General features: G+C 40.1%; 1 protein-coding gene across 3 annotated transcripts in view; it reads left to right on the plus strand.

The window, feature by feature from the left end:
- Positions 1 to 25,400, plus strand: part of gpc5c (glypican 5c) — a 126,971-nt gene that overhangs the window by 64,484 nt on the left and 37,087 nt on the right. For all 3 annotated transcript variants that reach the window (XM_031281127.2, XM_031281125.2, XM_031281126.2), the window contains one exon: positions 21,397 to 21,517. In XM_031281127.2, coding sequence (XP_031136987.1) covers positions 21,397 to 21,517 — 121 coding nt within the window. The remainder of the gene's footprint in view (positions 1 to 21,396; positions 21,518 to 25,400) is intronic.

Below are 25,400 nucleotides of genomic sequence, written 5' to 3' on the forward strand. Positions count from 1 at the left end.
CTCTCTTTACTACTACTACTACTACCACACACACACACACACACACACACACAACGGTTCAACGGCTTGGTCAGCGACATGAACTCGTAGCGGTCGTTGGAGCTTCCGAGCACCGGGCTTCCACCACTGCGAACAGGGTTTTTAGCTTTAGGAGAAGGAATTTTATCTGTTAATCCTACCGACATAGACACTAGGCGTTATGTAGTTGACCCGCAGTTGGTGAATTGTCTGCAGTGCTGCGCGGGTTGTTGCCGTGTTCCGATTGTTCTCATCTCAGCTCCGCCGAGACAACATAGACATGCCATTTCAAAGATCTTGAAAAATGTTTTCAAAAGCATCACTTTCATAACTTTTTTGTGACATATCTCCAGTAGGCAACTGACTGCAAGCAGGCACATCCGGACACAAACGAGCAGGCTTATGTGCCGGGGCTGAGCCCCGGAGAGCCCCGGCCCAATTTAACCACTGCACATAACCCATTCTTCAATGTGCCTGCCAAAGGAAATCACACATTTGCCACTTGTTGAAGTAGTGAAGTGTAGACTTAAAAAAAGAAAAATGTAGTTCTCACGTAACACATCCCATGGTATGTGAAAGGCTTCATATCTCTGACTCTTACCATATCAATGACAAACACTAACTGACTCACTCAGTTCAAAGTGCTTTTCAATACTCTTCAAAGGAAGAGAAAATCCACCTTCAAACCTCTGCTTTGATCCAAACACACAGCTTGTACTGTAGCCGTGGTGACACTGGCTTATGGCTTTATAGACCATCACACTATTTCTGTGTGCCACAGACAAGCACACACACTCTATACACAACACATTCACACATCCACTACACATCAACACTCAAACAGTATGATCACATCTGACTTACAAAGCCGGACCTCTCTGTGTTGTGACTATTTTTACACTGAAGCTGTTGTCCTTTTTCCTGGGGGATACAGCAGACTTTACAAATGTCAGTAAGAGCTCGATTGAGTGTATGTTTTTTTCAGAATTTGAGCTGAATTTTGTGTGATGCAATGTATACCTGAACGTCTAAATTTGGGGCCCACGACGAGCATCGGCAAGATTCCCTTGTAGAGTTTTAGTGTGAATGTGCGTACCACTTAAAGTTTTTCAGTGTGTGGTATTTACCATCGGAGTGAGATTCTGGTTTGAATCCAATTGCAAGTTTAAGCGTTAGTCCAAGTTGTTGTCCAACCCAATTGATAAGTATGTGTGTTGAATGACAGGCACAGGAGGAGAGAGGGAAAGCTAACAAAACCAACTCTGTACAAACAACAAAAGTACAGTAGACTACTGTGGAGGGTGTTGTGTGTGTGCCTGTGATCTGTGCTCAGTGTGTGTGTGTATGTGGTAACCTGAAACCACAGGGAAAACGTTCCTAGAATTCCGGGTGGGTTTGGTGTCGTGGCTCACTGGAGCCCCCTGAGTGGTGCTGGGAATGCGGCCTCCGCACGGAAGAGCTTGAGAATGAAGGGAAAGTGCCCCTGTATGTTTGAGCCAGAGCAGCTAAGCATCTCAACACAGCAGGTAAGAGTTTGTTTCCTGAAGTGTAGGTGAACTGACAGAGCATGAATGCACATTATAAAAGGCACCAGATTAATACAAGACCATAATCCAATAATTGATGGGATATGTAGGCCTGAGAGAGACACAAGCATTATTTGGACAATTTATTGATGACTAAAACCTTTTTAACATGACCCAAAGCTATAGCAATAACAGTAACAAATGTTGGTAATTTAACAGTAAAAAATATATATGGTGTCATTGCCAGTTTACTTCTCATTCGCAAAGATGATGATGAGCACCACCACAGAATGCCAATAAATAAATAAACCAATCAAATGTATTGCTGTACATTAAGGGCAACAGGAAGTAGTTAGTTCATATTTGGAAAGTGTTTGTGACTTAAACAAATCTAAATTCATATTTGAACCAGAAAATAATGATGAAAAAAATAAAGCAGGGAAGTCTTAAAAATTATTGATGGAGAATTATTGATTGTGATGACAAGGCAACCAACATAAGTACCACCTACTGTATATTGTTATACATTTAAGAATGTGACTTTCCTATAGCTTCAAACTATCACCAGGTCTATATAGAATCCCTTTAGATGAGAAGCCTGGCAAAGTTACAAATACTTTGTAATTTATTGTAACAGTATAGGACGTCAGGACATAAAAAGCCAGGGAAGGACTCTGCACTCTAGGGACAAATTTGATCAGCTATGTTCCAGCCTCTTAACCCAAAACCGGACTTCTCAGGATCAGCTTACTGACTGATTTATAATGATGTGTCCAATTTCCAACCTGTGGCTGATTGACATATAAGCCTGATCATGACAAACATGATAGTAATGACTGGGACTTCTGCCAAGAAAGCCATTTTGGCCATGTGTTTGTCAATGCTACCATCTGCCTGACTTCATTTGGATAATAGCTCATTAACCTTTGGCCCTCTTGTCTCTGCCTGCAGTGCAGTCACTCTCTCACTCCTTGACATTAACAGACGTTTGCACAACATTGCAGTATTTAATCCTATATATGGTTTTCTGGTGTTGTTAAGAGAGGCCTCCATATCTCTCTATCTACAATATGCTATGTAATGTCCATCTTACTTAGGGCCTGGGGACCATTTCTGCTTGTGTGTGGATGTGTGGAGGGTATGCCGATATTCTGATTGCATATAAGCTAAATAAATGTACAGCGTGGTTGTCTTTGTGTGCTCTGTGTGTGTGTGTGTGTGTGTGTGCGCGCATGTGTTTATGGCAGAGGATGGGTGTGAGTTGTGCTCCCACGTGCCCTTTGCAGCAGCGGAGAGTCTGACCCCTTACCCCCTCACTCAACACCCTCACAAGCCCTCTCCACTCTCTATGCGGGTATGTCTGAGTATGTGGATGCCTGTGTATCTTTGTTGCCTTGAGTCAAATGTACAGTGTGATTGAGTTGAAACTGGACTGTTTCTTTGCTTACAAAGACAGCATATACGGTGTGGTCCAGCCTCCCTCTTTCTGTTTGTCCATGTTTATGATACACGTCGTACACACTGAGCCATTCTGTGATTGCAAAACCAGCCAGAGCATACATAAGTACATAAAATCATGATATATAGTTTATATATAAAATTTTGTTTTTTTATCCATGGTGAACCCCTTGACAGGTTTTTAGTTTACACTGAAGCTGTCAACCTTAAGCACTAGATCACGCCATTCTGGCCCGGATCAGACAGACAGACAGACAGACAGACAGACAGACAAACAGGTGGTCGTACCACACCAGAGAAACATGGTCCACTCCACCCGTCTGTGCTCCGGGGCATAGTTTACTCTCCTGGCTCTGCCCCTGCCTGCCCTTGTCTACCTTCCACACACCAACTGCTTCTTCAGTTCCCCCCAGACCTCTAACCTCAGTTATCCATGCCCTCCTCGGCATGTGGGCATGTGGCTGCAAGGGGGGGGGATAGATTCATCGCTCTAGGTCTTGTAACTTTCTTTCTTTCTCTCTCTTTCTCTCTCTCTCCCATCTCACTTTCTCTTTCAGTCATACATTCCATCTAATGCTCTTACTTTGGTTTCTGTAGTGCCATTTCTTTACGTTTTGTAAGGAAATTTGAGTTAGGGTGCAGTCTCTTTTTGTCTTCCCTTCCCTGCCACTTTATTTTACGTACATCCTTTATCCCTTTGTTCCTAATACATACACACAATATCTTTGAAATCAGTCCATTTTTCTGGTGGAACTTTGTGGAATTGAAATTGGCTACTGCTGCCACCTACTGGGAAGTCCATGCCATTAAAGTAGTTAAATGCTTAATAAATTTACACAAGAAGTTATGAGTTTATAAAATGTATTTGAGAATTGAGTGCAATTCAGTGAAATTGATGCTACACAGTTTTACGTAGAGCAAACTCTGTCTGTACCGGTGTTGGATGGAAATCTGTGCATTGTAATGGCTTGTTTGCGCTATAGTTATAAAGGTGCTGTAGATTTGGTAATTCACAAACATGGAAAGCTGAATTTATCCTGGGAAAAAAAAGATAAGTAGACACTTGATGATAGCATTATATCACTATTATATATACAGCAAGGCAGGCCCAGGCAGCCTCTTTTGGCCTTGGTTCTCAAAGGGTTAACCATTACTAGTTTCAAATGAATACCCAGAGCAGCTGTGTGATCTAATTAAATTTAGCTCTAGCAACCACAATTATTGTAAAGGGTGGCAGAACATTTCACATCCTCTTCTAACTTGGGACATTTTTTTCATTTATATTTTCAATTATTTATTTATTTTTTTACATTTTTAAAGATACGCCTGTGTAGTTAACAAACACAGAAGGCACTATTTGTGCATGTTTGTGAGGAATACAGCAAGGAAAATGTGAGTGTGTGGGGGCATATGCACAAGAGGAAATTATGCTTGTCTGCATGCGATTTGCGGGTGTGGGCAAGGCGGACATGACTTGATCTTGTTCCTCCAATCTAATGGAGCTGCATAGTCTTTTCCCAGAAGTCTGTGTGGTCTGTTGAGTCAGCCTGCAGTACGTCTGCTGGTACATTGGAGCAGGCGACACAGGGAGGTGGGGAACAGTTACACCCAGTGACAGTCACAGTCGGGAGAGTCAGGCCTGGGAACGTCCTCAAAGCAAACCACGGGCCAATTATAGCTGTAATCTATGTAACGGCCACCTATTAAAGCTTGCATATAAACCTTTAGGCGCTATAGCCATATTGTATGTTTCTTTGTCTGTCTCTAGCACTAGAGTCAGACAAATTGAAGCTCTTCATTTTGTAATTTGTTTAACTTTCATGTAACCAAGCAGTCAGATTGATTTGTAGTTGTGGAGGGGCAACGTGGGTAGCGGCTCTCCCTCACTTCCTGTGAGGAAAGTGTATTAATTAGCTGAACATTTAAGGTTGTGAATTACAATTTCAGTGGTTTAATGTTCATGACTTGGTGTAATGGAGGCTCAGCATACCTGCAAAGTCACAATAAACTTGGATGGACATCGCCACCTTTTGAACACATATCATCTTTTTTTTTTTTTTTTTTTTTTTTTTTTTTTGGTGAACACAGCAGTTTTTTTATCACCAGATGACATTTATTTTTTCAGCAGAGCATTGGTCTTTAATGTATGATGTAAGATCGAAAGTTTAGCATTGCATCTTTTTGTGAAAAATATTAGACCACTGTCTGACTACATAACAGTTCTACGAATAGGTGTTTTAAGTGACCGGATTTGAGTTGAGGTGAATGACATTTAGTTGAATAAAACTGAATTGTTAAAAAATGTGTTTAACTTAAACACACCTGGTCCAAAGTTTGTCCACCCTGAACTGCAACTGGTTTCAATGCTACATGTGATGCGCAAAGATGCCAAAACCCAAGATTGTGATTATCAGGGAGGTTTAGCGATCTCAGCTTTTTGAAAGGTTTGAACAGTCAAGCTTTGTTTGAGACTAATGTCCCAAAGATCTCTTTTGAGAGCCATATATTGCACTTGAAGGCATTATCAGATTCTCAGCCCATTCTTAAAACTCAAACTCAGAATGGCCCGATGATGCCGATGGCTTTCAGTACACAATATTGGCCACATGGGTGCAGTGTGGAAGCATATTTTGCTTCCTTGTCAGACCAGCAACCAGTCTGAAGGTATTGATCGTGTACTATGTTGAAATGTAGTCCAATTACAGTCATTTATACTTAGTATTTTTTCTGCCTGAGGAAGTATCTTATCCCTTTATCATAATGTCAGTGTTTGGAGGCAGAACTAAGCACACAGAGTACATGTTGGATCTGATGGCTCCGCACAGAGTAGTAGGAGCAGTAGGAGAGTATACACACTGCAGCTTTTGATTAGCTAGTCAGGATTTGTTTACACTGCCACAGGGATGAGAGGAAGAGAGAGAGAGAGAGAGAGAGAGAGAATGTGAGGAAGAAAGCGGGCGCTAGAGCAGTTTGTTGGCAAGAGTGAGTCACTTACACCAAATTAATTCAGCTTTTTGCAGTTGCTGTGATTGTTAGATAAATCGATACTTGTTCATTAGCCTGGAGTAGCATTGAAATGAAACATGCTTGGCTGTGTGTAGGCCTATAATGGGCTAATGATGAGCCAAACTAGATCTTGTCCAGATATTGTAGACATCACCTAGCCCGCAGACAGAAATAGAAATAGAAATAGACGGGCAGAGTAGCACCACTGATGAGTATCAAACGCCTCCTGGGTACAAGGTAATCACAGTGTGTGTGATTACCTTTAAGTGTATGCGCATGCTAAGTGAATTGCTATGCCTAGTTATATATCATTTCCCCTATCTCTGTTCGTCTCTTTTATATTTCACTGCCCCCCACCCCTCTTGCTCAGTCTCTATTCCAGGGTCCCTGACTCTTCTCAGTGTTGGCCCTGGTCACAGTGACCTCGTCAGCATACCAAGACAGGACTAGACCTGGGCTGAGCCTACGAGACAGAGTACATGTTGAGGTAGCTGGCAGCTGGGCTTGTTTGCTACCACAAACAGGGACTCGGGCAACTTCTGAATTTAAACATTTAGACTTGATGTATCCAGGAAGTGTAAGTAACTTTGGTTAGCAATGCACACCCAAAACCAAATCTTCCAAAAACCTCCTAAATGAGAACACTGTTTCCCTCTAGAAAATTCAGCAGTAGTTTTTATATATATATATATATATATTAATTTGGCACTGAGCATTTTGGAAATCCCAATTCTTAGGAGATCTCCAGCCTGCTATTAGCAGTGGGCCACATCTCCACCACACCATGTCCTACTGGCTCATAGGGCACTGGGGTCAGCTTTCATCTCCATCCACCCAACAATCTGATATCCTGTCAACAGCTACCACGCTGGTTACACAAACAAACACAAAGACAAGCAAAGATTCAGACAGGCTGCTTTGCTTCACCATATTGAGCTTTGGTCACTGTACAAAGAAGGAAATGTGCATGACACAATTTCAAGGTTATGATTGTGTATGAAAGCTATATATCCCTCAGGAGTACTCAGTGAAAGAGATATGTGTTGGCATTGATGGGCAAATTGAAAACAGGATGGAGGGAGAAATATTGATTGGATACTTGACCTGACCTAATAAAGCCCATATATGTGTATTTAATAGCTTTATAAAAGGATCTAGAAAACAAACATACAGCATTAAAGGGAGCCATTCATGGGTGCAGTAACACCTTTTATTGCACTGTAGAGGACAGGCTTTCAGTGTGTAATAGCCATGAGTAATTTGAGCCATTGGACCTTCAACCATATAGATGTTACAGTGCAACCACTCAATAAACCAGCCTGGTCTTGGTAAAATCACCCTGGGACCTCTTAAGAAGTGGCAAAGTAGATGAGACCAACATAGTGGTGTGTAATTCCAACCCAACCACACAGCCATAAACAGCCATATTTCACTGGTCCACAGCCACAAAGACAGATATGCAGCCAGCTCAGCACAGGTGTCGTGCCTCAGGTGAAGTCAAAGACAAAAACTGTAAAGATTCATTAGCATAAACGTCCCGGAGAAAAATGTTTCATCTCGGCTGAAATGACATAACCCTGCAGTTAGTGTAACTGGAGTTAGAAACAGCCTGTGGACTGTTTGTGTTTGAGTGTGGAACCCCATCATTTATAGTAAAAGGACATGTCTTCTGCACTTACTGCAATTACTCTAGATCAGCGGTTCCCAACCTACTGCAGAGGGGCAAGACCGCCAAGGAGGTCGCAAGATGATTAACAGGATATGAGATTAGAAAAACAAGGGCTAAACAAAATGAGGTTTCTTTTTTTCAGAATTTGTTCTATCTTTTCTTTTTTTCTTGGGTGTTTCTTTGAAGGGAAACATACGCTCCTGGTAAAATACTGTAAGTTCCATGCAATCTTTGACATCAGCATTCCCATCAAAAGAAGGGCACAGTTTGATGAACAAAACATGAATGATTATGTAGGCAAAACATGTTTAATGAGTTTAAAGAGTTCCACATTATCTCATGAGTCATGCAGAGATTAGTCATGCAGACGTCCCAAACATGTACAACAACAAGGAGCAGCTAGTCAGTATGAAATCATCAAAATGGTTTCCAACTAACTTCAAAACAAGCGAGTTGAGATGGCTGGGTTCAGCAGCTGACTATGTTTTTGAACTTGTTTGGGGTTGCCAACAACACGGCTGTGCCTTGTGATACTTTGTGTTTCTGACCCTTGTCGACCCACTGCCTACATGTCTGACTAAAGAAGCTGGCCAGGCTGCAAAGAAGCATGACAGAGGGCCCACTGGGCTACTGGCCAGGTCTACAAAATCACACGGCTCCCTTGACTCTGCTCCTAGAGAGAATAGCTGGGAGCTTCACAGCAGTCAACTGCAGGAACTTCAGTCAAAAAGCTCCACTTTCAGCAGTGAAAATCAGAAATCGTATTTAAACTGTAAATTTGGTTTTCCTAGTGGTGACACTTGGGATAACTTTTCTCAAAGTCAGCCTTGTTATCCATCCACAGTGTTGTAATGTTTCTCAACATCCATTAGGTCGCTGTCTCACTGGGACAATACTGACCATAGAACTGTTTCTTTTCCAAATCCCCAAGCTGCCAGCTGGAACTAGGAAGAGGTGAGGTCAAAAGATAGGAGGAGACAGATAAAGAGAGGAAAAACCCAGAGCTGTTGTAAATAGAGCGTGAGTAAAATTAAGCCAAGAGTGCATGTCCCGGGTACTGCTGAGACTTCCAAGTGACTGCAGCTACTGGTGGCGTTCAGCGTGCTCATGTGGTAACCAGCTGGGTTACAAAAGACAGCAATGAGAACAATGAGAGGGAAAGCGGGATTAGTGTGTGGTAGAGGGCAGAGAAATCAAGAGGAAGAAGAAAGATGACTTGAACTGAAGACTTGGCCTCTTGGAGGACTCGTGAAGATTGAAGAATGCAAAATAATAGGTGGAGGGGGAAAAGATAAGCATAGTTGACCTTGCCCTTGCCCCTGCAAATGCCTTCTCCTGATTTGCCTGCTGTTTCTTCTTGCACATTTTATGATCAGAGTATTTCCTCTCAGTTACAGTTGTCTTTGAAGCTCAACAAGCTCTAGTACACACTGCAGTTTAGACATGTTCTATAAGAGCAGCCAACGATTTTGCCAGTGCTTCTATATATCGTTGGGAACCTACCATAAACTCAGACCTACCACAATGGGTTGTGGTAAGTCTGAGTGTGTTGTGTGTATTTATGTTCACATCGCATTAGGGGGCACAGGCTTGCAAAACATTTGTACTGTATGTGTTTGCACATGTTCTTGTTTACTGTCCAAGGGACAGTATGTGCACATATGTCACGTTGATTAAATGTTTGCAAAGTGGCTTTTGACCAGTTGCCTGTTCATGAGCTTAGTGTTAGTACAGTGGATGGCTGCTAATGGCACCCAGTGTGTGAGAACATTCTGGCCTTTCAGAACAAAACCTCCTGCTCAGAGTATTTCAGCATGTCCAAGCCCTGCTCGTAAAGTTAGCTGGCTACAAACGTCTACTCAACCCCTCCCCTGCTCTCACTACTGGCCTCACTCGTGACTTCAGGTCCTCTCGTTCCAGGAAGTGAAAGTTGTAATGCTATATGTTACAACGTCATCAGCTTAGTGTTATGGTGAGTGGTATCTTTTCATCTTATATAGACTTATGTCACTTGATAAAATAGGTTGATATGTAAGAGTCTTTGGCAATTAGATTCCATAAATGTTAAATTCATAAGGGGTATAGAGACCATGGATATACAGGAATATCCCCCCGATGGAGTCTGGTGGTGGTGATGAAGAAGATGAAGGGATGAAGAAGGAGCCTGCAGATCTGGATGGTTGTTTATGTGAAGCAGGCTTCTGATGATGAAGGAACCCTGGGCGCTGGGAATGATGTCAACAGGAGGTTAATGGAGTGGAGGAGGGTTGCATCAATTTTGCCTGAAATGACAACTGACAGCAACAGAGAGAACAGATTTCAAGATTGAATGCAACACCGCGATAGCTCACAGAGGTCGTGGCAACCTCTGGTTGGTTTAGCTGAAAGAGTGCATGCCCAGAGTCAGCTGATTAGGTTGGGAGAGAGAGTGAGAGAAAATGTCTTCCTGAATGAACTTACACTAAGCTTCATTAGTTCATCTCCGCAGGTTAGACTCTGTTAGTTGTTGTCTACTTTGCAGGAAAAATAGATGTCATAATGAAAATGTTGTGGGAATTGCCTTGGTGGAACAGACATCAAAAGTGTCATTGTGACAACAACAACAACAAAAAGCCTCAAAGATGACATCTTTAAAAACTACAGCTGGTATGATCCACTGTGTATCAATCACATGACTCAACACATGTTCAATCTTGTATATCCACAACAGCCGGGGGGCTGGGGAGAGGCTTTATTAATCATGATGAACCAACAATTTGCAGTTCATCCTGACAGCAGTACCACCAGTACTTCTAGTACTAGTACTAGTTCTAATCCAATGCTCTCCTCAGCTAAAATAGTACCACCCACAGCCACAAAAGTACATACACTCACTCAGATGAAAGCACTCTCGTCTAATCATTACTCATTGCCACATTCCCCTCTCCTCAGTTTGCTGTGATTCAGCCTGATGTTTGTTTCAGCGGAATCATTTATCTAAATCAATTGACATGTGGGAATGTGACTGCCAAAGAGGCAAGAAGCAAGATTTAGGATATGCAGAATAAGCTTTAGTCCAATTAATCAAACAAATATAAATCATTCAGTATTACAATGTAGTTTTTAAGGATTACATTGTTAAAAAGGAAATTAACTATTCATAGTAATAGTTTATGTATGTAAGGCAAAGCTATGAAAGTCTGTGAATCTGACACTCACATAATGTATATGGTTAAAGGTCCCATATTGTGTAGTTAGTATGATGACAGGAAATTCATCATGGCTTAAATATGTATTCATTAGGAGTTAGTAGTTCAATTCAGTTTATTGGCACAGATGACGCTTTTTTGTTATTTAAATGACTTTTTAATTGTAATGTAATCTTTTCTGTGGACACACACACAACAATTTAGTCCTTGTCTATCATTTACTCACTGGATAACAGAGGTGTGTTTGCCTTCCTAGCACAATTTAACATTAACATTGGACTTACAGTACAGTACTTTTCTGGCAGAGACTACTATATGTTGTCTCCCTATGTTATCTCTAATGTCACTGTAACATGTAGAGTCGTCAGGGATCCAAAGGACCTGTCTTTACATGCAGGCACTGGGAAATAACATTAGTGTCTGCTAATCATCAGAGATGATACTCAATTGCTCAATATATTTCTATATTTTTGAAGGATATTATCCTGTTGATACACTGCATCAGGGCATCAATCTAATAAACTTGAGGATTTGAATGAAATGTCCTGCTTTTGAGCTAGTACAAGATGATTGTTGATACAAATTACTGAAGCAAAGATAAACGGTGTACCTAAAATTCCTGGAACAAAATGTCAAGCCCCAAGCACACCTTGGTGTGCTTTTTTAATACTGATATAAATTTTGAAGTGCATCACATATATCAACAAAACTGCCTTCAATCATCTCAGAGATGATGTGCATCCATTTCTCCCGCTGCCAGATACTAGTGGATAATCTCATTAACCATTGTGATCCTGGCAAAGATCTCTGCAGACAGCTTGTGGTACTGTATGACTGCAATTAAGCAATTAGACAAATTACTATCCAATTGGCCTACCTGCTGTTTGTTTATTTTATAGCATCTATGGCTCATAAGTCTCAAGTTATATTAATTCTGTATGTTAAACTAAAATTAAAATATAAGCTACACTGAAAAAGTTAAAGGAGACCTATTGTGTTTTTCCCTATTTTCTGTCATATCTATATAGTTATGATGTTGGATGTTCATATTAAATGTGGCCAAATCTTAAAATAATGAGGTAAACATATTTCAAAGAAATCCCTGAGCCAAAACCCTCAAATTTCACACTGTTCTGAACGCACTGGTTAAACAGTTTTCCTACTCTGGGCACTCTATGGTTATCTGCTCCAGGCACGCTACTGAGGTATTAACGTTACATACACTGCCACATGAAGCTACATGCTAACTCTAGAGAAACCTGTAATCTTGGTTGCAGTTGTGTTATTTTCTCCTCAATTTCGAAAAACATTTCTGCTGGAACATCCCATTGTGTGGTGTTTGGTTTAGAAGCCTGTATTGGTGATTTTTGATGGTAGAAACTGTGGCTATACTCTGTTACAGTCCACTACTAACTAGGGCTGAACGATTAATTGCATTTGCGATAATATCGCGATATGTTAAAACGCGATTTCCTAATCGCAAAGGCTGCGATTTGGTCACATGACTCGCGAGAGCAAATCAGTCTGCACTCCGCAGAGAAAGCATCAACTTAGCATGCTAACGCTACACTGTACCTTGAGCTGATATCTGTCATTCAAACAACTCTGAGTTGTAGTTTAAAACTTTTACAGCCATTTTAATAAAATGAAGGGTTTTATTCAGGCTCGAGTCCATACGTGCAGTTAATGGATACAGACATGCAGAACTGAAGGCTCGGTTGGCAACTAGCTCTGATTAGCGGTTAGCTCCGGTTAGCGGTTAGCTCCATTATAAAGATATGGAGTGGAGGAGCTGCCACTGAGAGGGGTAACAACCAGACTCTGATAAATGACGTTCGGGGAGCTTTCACAGCAGCGTGGCCGCGGTGTTTCAACGGTTTTATTAGTACAGTTAATCCCATGGCAAGAACACCAGCAACTAGCTAACGCAATGATAGCCTCTCTGAACAAGTGCACACGGCAGCACGCAACTTCACGAGGGGGAGGGGCTGGAGGCAGCTCCTCTCTGTGCACTGTAAAAAAAAAAATACACTGTTGTGTGTGTGTGTGTGTGTGTGTGTGTGTGTGTGTGTATATACTATATTTTTACTTTTTTAACTGTCTAGTGTGTAATTGTGTGTTGTTCATACTATAAAATGATTTATTGTTTGTCTTTGTTGAATAATACAGAAGACAAAGAGCTTAAAAAAATAATCGAATCGAAATCGCAATATTTGGGAAAAAAATCGCAATTAGATTATTTTCAAAAATCGTTCAGCCCTACTACTAACTACATTTAGCTACATGCTAGGGCTGGGCGATATTACGATATCCAAAATCTAAGACAATATCAAGTCTCATATCACGATATCGATATAATACCGATATATTGCCCAGCTCTACTACATGCTAACACCAGAGAAAGCTAAGCCTCTGTCCTGTTAGACAGGTTGTTGTGTAGCCACGCCCTAAAGCATGCCCTGCTTCCTCGTCTATTTTAAACTAAACGGTAGGGCTGCAGCTATCGATTATTTTAGTAATCGAATATTCTATTGATTATTCCATCGATTAATCGAGTAATCGAAAAAAAATAATTTTGTTTTATTGAAGAGCAATAATATACAATAGTTTGGTTTAATTTTTCGGAAAAAGCTACATTTTTGTTGCCTACATTGCTTAGAATATCATCTCTGAAAAAACTAAACATATGAAGTGCATTTAAGTGCCATATTACATTGTAAAATTTTTAAAGAAAACATTTTCTGAAATGACATCAACCTCACACTAAGGCATACATTAAATATAAACATTACCTTAAGTTGTGCAACTTTACTTTCAGAACTACAAGTTTCGTCATAAAACAACATCAATAATATCTGATGTGATAGGATGTCGACTTCCTACTGACCCGATTGTTTTGTTGCTTAATGACGACTCTAAATTACATTTGCTTGGGAGACAGAAGAAACTTTGGCTAGCTGGCTCAACCGCAACCAAGAAAATGATAGCTCAATGCCGGCTCCCCCCCTACTCGCTTTGTATAAAACAGTGGTTGGCGTATTTTCTAGACATAGTTATGCTTAAACTCTCTACAGCAAGGATTAACAAAGCCAAGTCATCAACTGTAGACCTATGGAAAAATGCAGCAGCACAGGTATCGGTCCTAGTGACCTCAACACCACAAGAATGAGAGGAGAGCGACCAGGCAAGGTGTGATTTTTGTTTTTTTTGTTTTGTTGTATATTGGTTTGTTTTGTTTTCCCCGAGACCGCAGAGGGTGGGGGGTGGGAGAGGGTTTTGGTTCTTGTTTGATTGTAGTTGTTTGTTCTGTATGTTCTGTGTTCAAAAATATAAAAATAATAAAAAAAACTGATCATAAAAAAAAAGAAAGAAAAAGTGTTTAAAGCATGTAAACATGTTCTAGTAGAAACACAAAATACTAGTAGGAATCTGATAACAGTATGTATATATATATATATATATATATATATATATATATATATATTAGGGCTGTCAATCGATTAAAAAAATTAATTTAATTAATTACATACTCTGTAATTAATCAAAATTAATCACATCCATAATTAACGGTGCCTGAACCGATACTTTTTAAGAAAGTAAAAAAAGAAAAGAAAAAAAAAGGGTACTAAACAACAGTCGGTGACATTAAAGAACGGCTTGTTTATTGCTAAGGCCATATGGTCAAAATTAAATGATTTAATAATAATGTATAACAATAACAATAACTTATTTCACTAGTAAATTGCTGTTGAATGACATAAACTACCACCAGGTGGGAAAAGGACATTTACAATAACTTCAAATGCACCACGAGGCTGTAGTTTACCAGTTTCATTGAACGCACCGTCTGTGTTGTTTTTCCGACGGCTAAATCACAGTCAAACTTTACACCGTTTAGCGTTAGCTGTCAGCATTTTAACCGTTTTTAATCCAGCTACTAGCTAGCGGTAGGCTAACGTAAGCTGCTGTCGAGTATAGTGTTAACTAGCGTCACGTGCAGCGGTGTTTGTGTTGCCGTCTGGTTCAGAGCATCCGAGAGAAGAGCGCAGACATATCAGTGGCACCCAGATTTCGGTGGCAGGAGATTTTTACAAGTAAATGTTCCAATTAATGATCCAGGCAGCACATTCTCGTCTCCCTCCTTCATTTTACAGTCCAATGGTGGCTAGAACGGCTGGAATGGATTAATCTGAGTTATTTTTTTTAAAGCGTTATTTTTTCTCAGATTAATTAATCGAAATGAACGCGTTATTTTGACAGCCCTAATATATATATATATACTGTATAATGGGTCTCCTATGGGAAGAATAAGAAATATTCAGTCTAGTTTTTAGTTGTTTGTTGTGTTATGTTTGTTTACAAAAAATGACCAGCCATAAAGGTACAAAGTTCTCTGTCGAATTTCACAGAAAAAATGTGTGAGGTAATGCAAAGATGAACCCTGACCTGTAGTTAAAGAGAGACACGCACATACTGTATACACAAAACATCGAGCTCATTGAATCCCTGGTGAGTGTGAGGGTTGTGGGCTCATTAAACCTTCCAGCCAGACCTCAGTGATCCGACAAGAACTGAGCAGAGATGAAAGACAATAGCAATCTGCTTTACCTGGGGCCTCTGGCTACGGCTAGCATTCTCTATACCGTTCATCAAATGTTTACACATCTTTGAAATGTTATTATTCATGTTGTAGCCTGCTTTGTTTACACCATATACAATGAAATGTCAGGTACATGAGTGCGCTCAAAATGTGCATATGTTTGTTACTGTTATCTCCCTGTACACCTTGAATGATGAATATTTAATTTCAGTTTTTCTGCCTTACAACAGGCTATCATTCCTGCAGGCTTCAAAAAGATCAAGACAGTTCAGTTTGGGGTCAGCATGGGGGAGTGGAGGTGCTCCAGGCAGAGAGAAAGATGCATCAATTGGGCATTCACAGGGGAATTAGTCAGTTCTTTAAAAAGGAGTGTCAGCTATGACTCAGAAGCCATACATGTATAGGTAGTCAGTTTGAATGTTTGTTGAGATTGACCGTTTTTGACCACCAGAGGAGAGCACAGACTGCTGATTGCAGAAAGCTGTTATTCATTTATTAGCAAGATATATCATTCAGGTGCTGCAGTCTTTAATTTTTCTTGTACACTTTTCAGCTCTATGTTTGCAATCACACTTTAATTCACTGTGACATAAGGCTTCAGTGAGAACTAATTTGAAACAGTAAATGATTGCCATTGGCAGGAACATCTGATGTCTGCTCCAGATCCGTCCAGAAATTTGCAGCATTGATTGTCTGTCTATCAGGTAATGAGCTCTGGGATGTTCCTGCTATGTCAGTTGTCACTTCCCCTCCATGATATCAAACACACCCTGCAATGAAATATTCCAGGCCGAACACACTGCCAACTCACCCTGACACTTCCCTTTCATTAGCATCCCATCTGATGAGCTCATTTCCGCGCCAACACTGTTATCCCAAGCCAAGCCTGAAGACAGACATGCATATGTTTCTAAATACACAGGCCCCCACTTTCAGCCACTGCTTAGGGAGCTGTTTGATACGTAAATTTATCATTTATGTCAGAGGGGGGGAAAGTTGAAAGTCCAAAAGCTATCGATTGTTTCCATCTTGACAAGAGAAGATTCAGAGCCGCTGGCAATTAAGAGCTTCAATTGTTGTCAAAGTAGACAGTGTGTGTGTGTGTGTGTGTGTGTGTCTGCACGGGTTTGTAAGGCTGGGGGAATGGTTGAAGTAGGGAGGTATCCACTTTGCAAATTCACTAGTCTAACAAGCAATTGAAGGAGGAAGAGGAAATAAACAAGAAGGGGATGTAAAGTAATGTGTAGCAGCAGAGGGTTAAGCGAGAAATGTTTGCATTTTTATGGAATCGATCTGTAAAGCGCTGTTTCAGCAAGTTGAGGGAGCACAGACCTTATTAAGAGATTGCTTAGATCACAGGCCAGAGACTCTCAAGTTCAGCACTTTTATGATTGCCCCCGCTCATATTCACATGCATATGTACAAGTGTGTGCATGCACAACCACATACAAAATCACGCAAATAACCATAAGCACATCCATATAAACACATTCACATCATCCATAATCACTTTATCAGCCTTGAATTGCCTGTGGAAGCATCAATTGATTTGATGCCAGTACACATCATTCTCGCTATGCTAATGCTAGTCGTCCTTGCTATGCTAATGCTAATCGTCCACGCATGGAAGATTAGCATCAACATATCATTCTCAAATGAATTTGGTTAATAGTTTAATGACTTTGCAGTAAAGAAATTCACTTTATGTATGTAAGTCTGTGAATCTGACACTCACATAATGTATATATATGGTTAAAGGTCCCATATTGTGCTCATTTTTAGGTTCATAGTTGTTGTAGTTGTAGTAGTTGTTGTAAATGTTAACACATTATCTTTCTTATACTATCTCTCTGAATATATCTTTCTTCATCCTCTGTCTTAAACGTTCTGTTTTAGCGCCTGTCTCTATAAAACCCCTCCCAAAAAAGCCCAGTCTGCTCTGATTGGTTTCGTTGACGGGTCCGCCATTGCGCTCTCTGCGTCTCTGCATTGTCATTGCAGCTGGGGAATTACTGTAACGGCACTGTAGCGACACTTCTTATATATTTATTGAAAAGTTATGACATCACAACCGTACCTAAGTCTTGACGGTTCGTTTAAAGGCACAGTTTCTGAATATGGGCTGTGTGTATTTCTCTGTGGGTTGAACATTTCAAAGACAGAAATTGCACTTTTTACAATATGGGACCTTTAGGAGCTTTAGGCAGTAACCAAAAGGATATGATCACGGATACAAATTAGTTTGTTGTTTAACCTCAGGGAGTCTCGATATTTGGGATGAGCCTGAAGTAGGAGGGGGATGAGTCAATGTCTGTGTACTGTAGATGTCTATAGCAGGCTTAGTGTGAAAAAGAGTTTGAAGGTCAGTATGTTCTAATATTTACAGCCTTTCTGTAATATTAATGTACTTTCACTTTATTGATAAAAAGTTGATGAACTTCTAAAGCCTATAGTGTGTCAGCACTTCTCTGTGACAGGCTGTTGTCTTATCATTTCCCTAAAATCAGGAGTAAGTAGCTTCTCTGTTTTTACTCACTAACCACTATTCTACTAGTAACGCGTTGTAAACATACTGGTTGGTATAATTAGTCAATTTGCTTGTAGGTTATAAACAAATTAGTTATTGACCAATTAATCTGTATCCTTTCTTTACTGTAAAACTATTGGATCTGCCCAGAGCCCCTCTGGATCTGCCATAACCAATCGCTAACGTTTGGTCGTGACGTCAGCTTAGCATCGCTAGCGTTCGCCTTAGCCAACTCCTTCACCACTAACGGAGCGAGCTGGAAAATCAAACTTTTCCCGAACCCTGTGGGGAGGAGGGTCACAACATCATGGCCACCAACAAAATCCAGCAAAGATTGTTCTTGCTCGGGCTTTACCTTCTGGATATTCGGCAGCGTTGTCACAATGGACCGAATGGCTTCGCTCACATCTTTCTCCGCCGCCAATATGGAACTACAACTCAAATTAGCGCACGACCTCAACGTCATCGTTATACCTCAGCCATTCCCTCTGTTCGCTGATTGAACCGGTAAAGATTTTGCCGGAGAAAACCCATGAATATACCGCAAACTCAGACGATGTACTGAAGGAAAATGAAAATTGAGAGGAAGTACGTAGGAGGGCGGAGCCAGGCTAGGTCCATGGTAAGAGAAGACATCCAATTTGTTGATAAAAAACGTCTGGACTATTACGTACCTTTAGTTTGTAAAAAGTCCAGTAATTACATAAATTACTACAGACAAAATCAAAAAATATATACTGTAGGTAAGCAAACTGAGGATTTTCATTATTTCTTGTTTGCCTCAAAGCTGGTATAAAATAAAAAGGAAAGAATAATTTCACTCTTTTCTTGAAGAAAATATTGTTTGTGTAAAGTCACTTAAATTATTCAAACTGTAAAAATGAAAAGTATGTATGTTCTGTATTGGTGTTTGATGCTAGTGTTTTTTACTGTCAGTATGTTCGGATTGACTGTGTGTGTGTGTGTGTGTGTGTGTGTGTGTGTGTGTGTGTGTGTGTGTGTGTGTGTGTGTGTGTGTGTGTGTGTGTGTTACTCCTGTACTGATTTTCTAAGCTGGACTTCAAACACAACCCTCCAGTGCAAGCTTGCTTTGCTAAACACAGGGGTATAACTGCCTGTACTGTATCCTCAATTGCCTGTTTAAAACAATAAACAACAATGTAATCCATGGTCATTCATGTTTTTCAAACATTTTTAACCGTTAAAACTATAAAATGTTTAAATCAATTTTTACAGGGGGCCTTAACTGTACTTTGATGTATCACGATACACTGTTATTTCAGCCAAAACAATGTTTGTGTCTATTACCAGTGTTGGGAGTAACGCAATTACAGTAATGTATTCCTTTTTGCTGTAACGCAGTAATATAACGCATTACTAATTAAATTTCGGTAATATTATACTCGTTACAATCTCAGTAACGCGAGTTACAACGCATTTTAACGCAACATTTAGTGGTGCATTGGTTTTTTTAAGAATTCACCAACACCGCGACACATTTCTTCACAGGAAAAAAAAAAAAAGCCGTATTATTTTCCTGTCGCTGTATTCAATGGTTGAGATGACTGCAGAGACAAATACATTTGCGAGATGGATATTATTTTCAGGAGTTATTACGCTGCGTTGAAGTGAGCTGTCCTGTTTCTGTTCCCGTGGTCAGAACCAGAGACTGTACGGACAGCATGTATGCATGGATGTATTAAGAGAACGCATGTATGTCCCAACAGGTGACGGTACGTCAGCGGCTGACAGATATAAACATGTCGGGAATTAATGTTGAGGCTTGCTACACGTAAATATCATTGCATTTTATCAGCCGTGGAGAGTAACTATGCCTGTAGTGGAATGGCTTCGAATGACGACCAAAAACGCTTGTCTTTTACTGTGACCATTTACTGTTCAATATGTTGCAGTTTTACAAACAAGAAAGTGAACAACTTCAGCCTGACAGACATGTTGCTTCTCAGTAAGCTAGCAAGAGTAGGCTACACAACAGACAACTTCCGTGTAGCTTACTTCAAAATAAAAGCACTTCCTGTGACGCTTCGCAGTAAAACTAAATTACTGTTAAATAAGGTTGTGTAGGCTACCTTTTCACAAATCAGCTGTAAATCAAGTACTGTAAATAATGTTAATAGTGAGTTTTAATCACACTATAATTGAACATTTCCTTTAGAGTGTTTTAACCTAAACATGAATTTCTTATTGAAGTGCTATAAGCAAACATTTTACAACAATGTCATACTTTTGAGTATTTTCATTTTCTCCTACTTGCCTATTATATGTTTTACTTATCTATTTTGTATAGCTTTAGTTACTTTGCATATTTATATTAATTATACAAAATATGAATAATCTATGATGTATTAAAGTGGATAAAGACGAGACTTTATTGATCCGGTGGTGAAATTCACAAGCTAGCTGCCAAATCAAACTTCCCCTGTTATTTTGGTGAAAGTAACTCAAAAGTAATGCAAAAGTAGTGTAACGCATTACAATTCAGAGACAGTAATATTGTAATATAACTAATTACTCTCAAATGACAGTAACTAGTAATCTATAATGTATTACATTTTGGAAGTAACTTGCCCAACACTGTCTGTTATACTAAAATAAAACACTTCCCCTCTATATCAGGCAGCTGCTAGAAATGTTAGCCTCCCTGACATCAGCTCAACAACAGCTCTGACAAAATCAACAGCTATAATCCCCCCCCAGCTGCAGGCCCACGGAGCATGCCAGGGATTAAAGGGTCCAGCTCACCATGCCTCTCAATTGAATTTTTACAAGGTTGTGCTCAGTCATATTTTCATTTAAAATATTTTTAATCACAGAAGAACATAAAAGCTACTTTAAGTGATGTTTTGACCACATTTGATGCAAAAATGATTGCATAATGGAGCTTTTAATGTTTTCCGTGCAACGTGCTCTGTGTTTTGTCTTTGACAAATGAGGCCGAAATGGTTTTTAGTTTGTTGACAAAATGCTGCGGCACAGTTGGCAGACTTCGAAATGCAGACATTGATGGACTACATGATAAACTAAACTAAAACCCAAACAGAAACATCGGTTTGGTGTTTAGTTAAATTGACAGTAAAAGCAAAAGCTTATTTTTCAAGCATAACTCAGTAAAGTCCAAGACGTAATCCCACTGTGTTCCTGGGTATAGAATAATTACACATTGTTACATGCAATAAAGAATCCCTGAATAACAAACACATACAGTACTGCACATTAACAAGCAGAATAAACCAAGATAACACCAGAACATGGCTTGTGTTTTGTAAATCAAACACATCTTGTCAGTCTTATTACAACTAACTGGATATTTGCAGCTATTTGACAACTATATTTCCCATTTCTTTCTCTAAATATCTGACCTTACCTTTTTTTCTTTCTCACAGCTATACTGGCAGAGTTGTAGGAAATGGTCTGCACGCCCAGAGGCAAAACCCAGCAGTCAAAGTTCGCAGCCCGAACCCTACACTGGCTGAGGTCAAGGAGAGGTTGGAGCGCTTCAACCAGGTAGGATGATCATTGCTCAGTGTGGGGACATCACTCATCACTAATAGAGTTAAATATGTACTTTTGTACACATAAACACATACATACATATATACATATATATATATATGCTTGTTCACCCATCTGTCACATAATATCTGAGCGTTCACTAATGTTTTTGCCTGTATTTGTATAAGAACAATTGTTTCCAGTATTAAATATGTCACCAAAGTAAAGCAGGTCAAAAGTTATCAACCAAAGTGTTATGTAACCAACAACACTGATGTCTTAATTGATAGGGCTTTTGTTTAATTAGTACGCCTCAAACAATATACCACATAGCCAGAAGTGCTAAAACGTCCTTGCCATTTTTCTCAGATCCAAAGACTTGTTTTGAGCGCAGAGGCAGATATCAAAGATAAATGGAAAGGACAGAGTGTGAAAGGGAGACGGTGACAACAAAAAAGTGAATTACTGTGGAAAGAAAAAAGAAGAAAGATGAGAGGCGGGAGCAAAAGGTCAGGAGTGAGTGACAGATAGGCAGAGATGACACAAGCAGCTTCAAAGTGACACTGTTTGTCATGTAGATGGGGTTTAGGGCTGAATAGGACCAAGAAGAAAAGGGCCATTTCACACAGTCCCTAGAGGCCATTTGAGGAGACAAACGGACCAGGATTTGGTTCCCCTTCGCCTGCCTGCCCTTTTGTTGCCCTGAGACTTATGCCCACAGATAGCACACCAGCCATCTCTCACTTTCAACCTCTATATCCCTCTTTTTTCCCCCTGTTTTTACCCTTTCGCTAGCTATTTGATCGCTGAAGTTTCTAATACACCTAGAAAACTTGTTTGTCATTTTTCTAAATTGTCTTTCTCTCTGTTATGCATTTCTGTTTTGCTCTTCTTCCACACATCCTCTTCCCTCGAGCTCATTTTTTTTTCTTACTCTCACATCCATACATTTATTTACCTTCTTCTTTCACATCTGCCTTGTACAATATCACACATATATCTCCCAGCCAGCCTGTCTACCTGTCTGCCACTGACAGCTTACGATAATTTCTGTCCGACCACAACATCCAATTGTGCATGGTGGCTGCCAAGTGCCCTGTTGTCATGATAACTATGCGGAGTTGAGCGGGTGTCCTGTTGACCTTTACAGGGTTGAAAAGGCCTACCTTGAATTTGTGCCAGATAAGAGAAAGGGATTACAGAGTGTTCAACTGCATAATGTGGCAGGCTTTCCAAGGTACATAAGAACAATTAAACATCCACAGTGCAGAAATATATTTTATCACGTGTGTGCTCACGCCTGCATGCACAGTAGAGTTTAGATTCTCGGCCCAAGCCCGAGCCCGACCCGAGCCCGACCGGACCTCGGGTCGGGCTCGGGCCGTTATTTTCCGCCACATCCTCGGGCCGGGCCAGACCCTTGATCAAGCAATTTTTTTTTTTTTTATCCATTACCTTATTATCCTATTTGGGTGGGGAGATAGCTATGCCATAATCAGAAATATTATAAATATATATATAGGCTATATAAAAGTAACAAATGTGTACAAAAGTTAGGCTGCAGTTACAAAATGCAGCACGTGTCATGCGCGGAGTCTCCTCCTCTCGCATGCATCACACCGGGAGCTTGAAGATGTAAAGAAAAAAAGAAAAACAGGAGAATTACCTTTGAGCAAGTGTGGAGGAAAGTCAGAGGTATGGAAGCAGTTTAAACAAGTCGTGGGCAGTGACAACAATATGTTGTTCATCATTGTTTCTTTTTTTTACGTTTCTTCATTCGGATCCACTTGCGATCCGTTCCATTCTAAACAAACAGCAGTTTACATGCTTCATCCTTGTTGTATTATTCTAAACAGATTTCTGCAGTTCAAACAACTCTGAATTGTAGTTGAGAACGTCAGTTATAACGGCCCACGTATTAAAAAATTGTCGGGTTTAAATCAGGCTCGGGCTCATAATTACAGTTAATGTGTCGGGCCGGGCCGGGCTCGGACACAACGTGATCGGGCTCGGGCAGGTTCGGGCTTGATTTTTTGGGCCAATCTAAGCTCTAATGCACACAGACAGCTTTATATAGTTGCAATATATATATATATATATATATATATATATATATATATATATATATATATATATATATATATATATATATATATATATTAACCTGTAGATAAAATCTAGTTCATTTCTGAATTTACCTGAATTTACTCACCTGTGACTGCTACTCACCCTGGTTACTATCCAAACTGTTTTCATATCGAAATCCTCTGCCAACTGCTGTAATAGGGTACCCTGGAAATCCAGAGTTCTCACGAGAGCACAATTTGAATTTGCTCAGCGAGGGTAATTATGCGTTCCATTTGAGCAGGGAAGTCGGAATTTACAAGTGCCCAGTCGGAAATATCAACTGTTGGATTTCTGACTCGGAAAGTCAGAGAACCTCACCAACCCCAAACAAAACCGACCTCAAAATCCAACATGGCTGCTCCGTGCATCAACAGTAGTAAAATATGTAGTAATATACTGTTTATTAGCACTTCTGTCTTATTTATGTCTTGTTAAACCAGTCGTACACACAGTGCTGTCCATCCTCTATCTGTGGACATGTTGTTATGGTGTTTGTATGCACAAAATAGAGAATAATGCGTTTTTATCGACTGGTATTGCTAACAATCGCTAACCTGGCACTGTGCTAACCCACTGTGAAATAATGGTTAATTCTGAGTTGTTGTACTGGAACTCAGGTGTGATGTCATTCCTAGTTCTGGCTTCCATCTTCCAAGGTAAATAGAAAGCGGCATAATACCATTTCAGGCACAAAAGGCCTGTGACAGACTTAAAGGCCCACTTCTTATTTTTGTTGTATCATAGCATCTCCAAATGTCTTTCTACCTCAACTACTTTTTTTAACTGACTCGTTAAAATGAGAATGGCTGAAATTCGGGACAGTGAAGTTGCAGGGTTGGTGGGGTCACGTGGCCACGGTGGGCGTGGCCTCTGGTACATTGCATTACATTCATTGTCACAGTAACAGTAAAAAAACGCAAAACTCAACACTAAAATGTCTTATTTTTGTTCAAGATCATGAAGCTGTCTGTCTGTAATTAGGGAAAATAAACACAATGACTGTGTTGTATACAACAGTGTGATGTCTGCGTCTCCTCAGTGCAAAATGCCAAATTCTTTCCTTCAAGCATTGCAAAACACTTTATTTGGATCTCGTAAGGAAGCAATGATCCACAGGTATTTCCCTCCCCACTCCTCCCGGTACCTGCAGTAACATTTTCGCTTTTTGGCTGGATGTTCCCCAGGTCCCGGGATACCGGGCTCCATGTCAACGTTGAATGGTTTAATTTCCCTCCGTAAATGTTTTAATTCAACAACGGCATATGCGTAGTCACTCTGCGTAGTTGTATATCAATTTCCGGCACTACTGTACACAGCTTTAAAAAAATCTCCAACAACCATAATTCATGTAGGTTACGGACATTACAGTGCTCGTATGTGGGTAACACCAAAATTGTAGTTTCACAATGATCAGTATTTCATGTTTTAGTAGGCTATAACTAATCAAAACTCAGGTTTAGTCTAATTGACGGGACAAACAGGACAGCATTCAGGATTCGGGACAACTGCTGATAATTTGGGACTGTTCAAAATTTTTCGGGACATATGGTCACCCTATGGTCCTTAGTCAGATATTATAAATATGATATAAATAATTGTCAGTTTGACCTTATTAAACGGGAGGAAATCACAGTCCTGTCCAGAATGCTTTAATAAAACCCTCAAGACAAATATCAGCATAATGATGTCACCTGTCTTTTTGTCTACTTTTCCGAGCAAACAAGGTGGCCACTTGTCTCTTTTTATCCTTGCTACAAAGCCCTTAACA

Source organism: Sander lucioperca, chromosome 9 (genome assembly GCF_008315115.2).
Source record: "Sander lucioperca isolate FBNREF2018 chromosome 9, SLUC_FBN_1.2, whole genome shotgun sequence".
NCBI lineage: Eukaryota > Metazoa > Chordata > Actinopteri > Perciformes > Percidae > Sander > Sander lucioperca.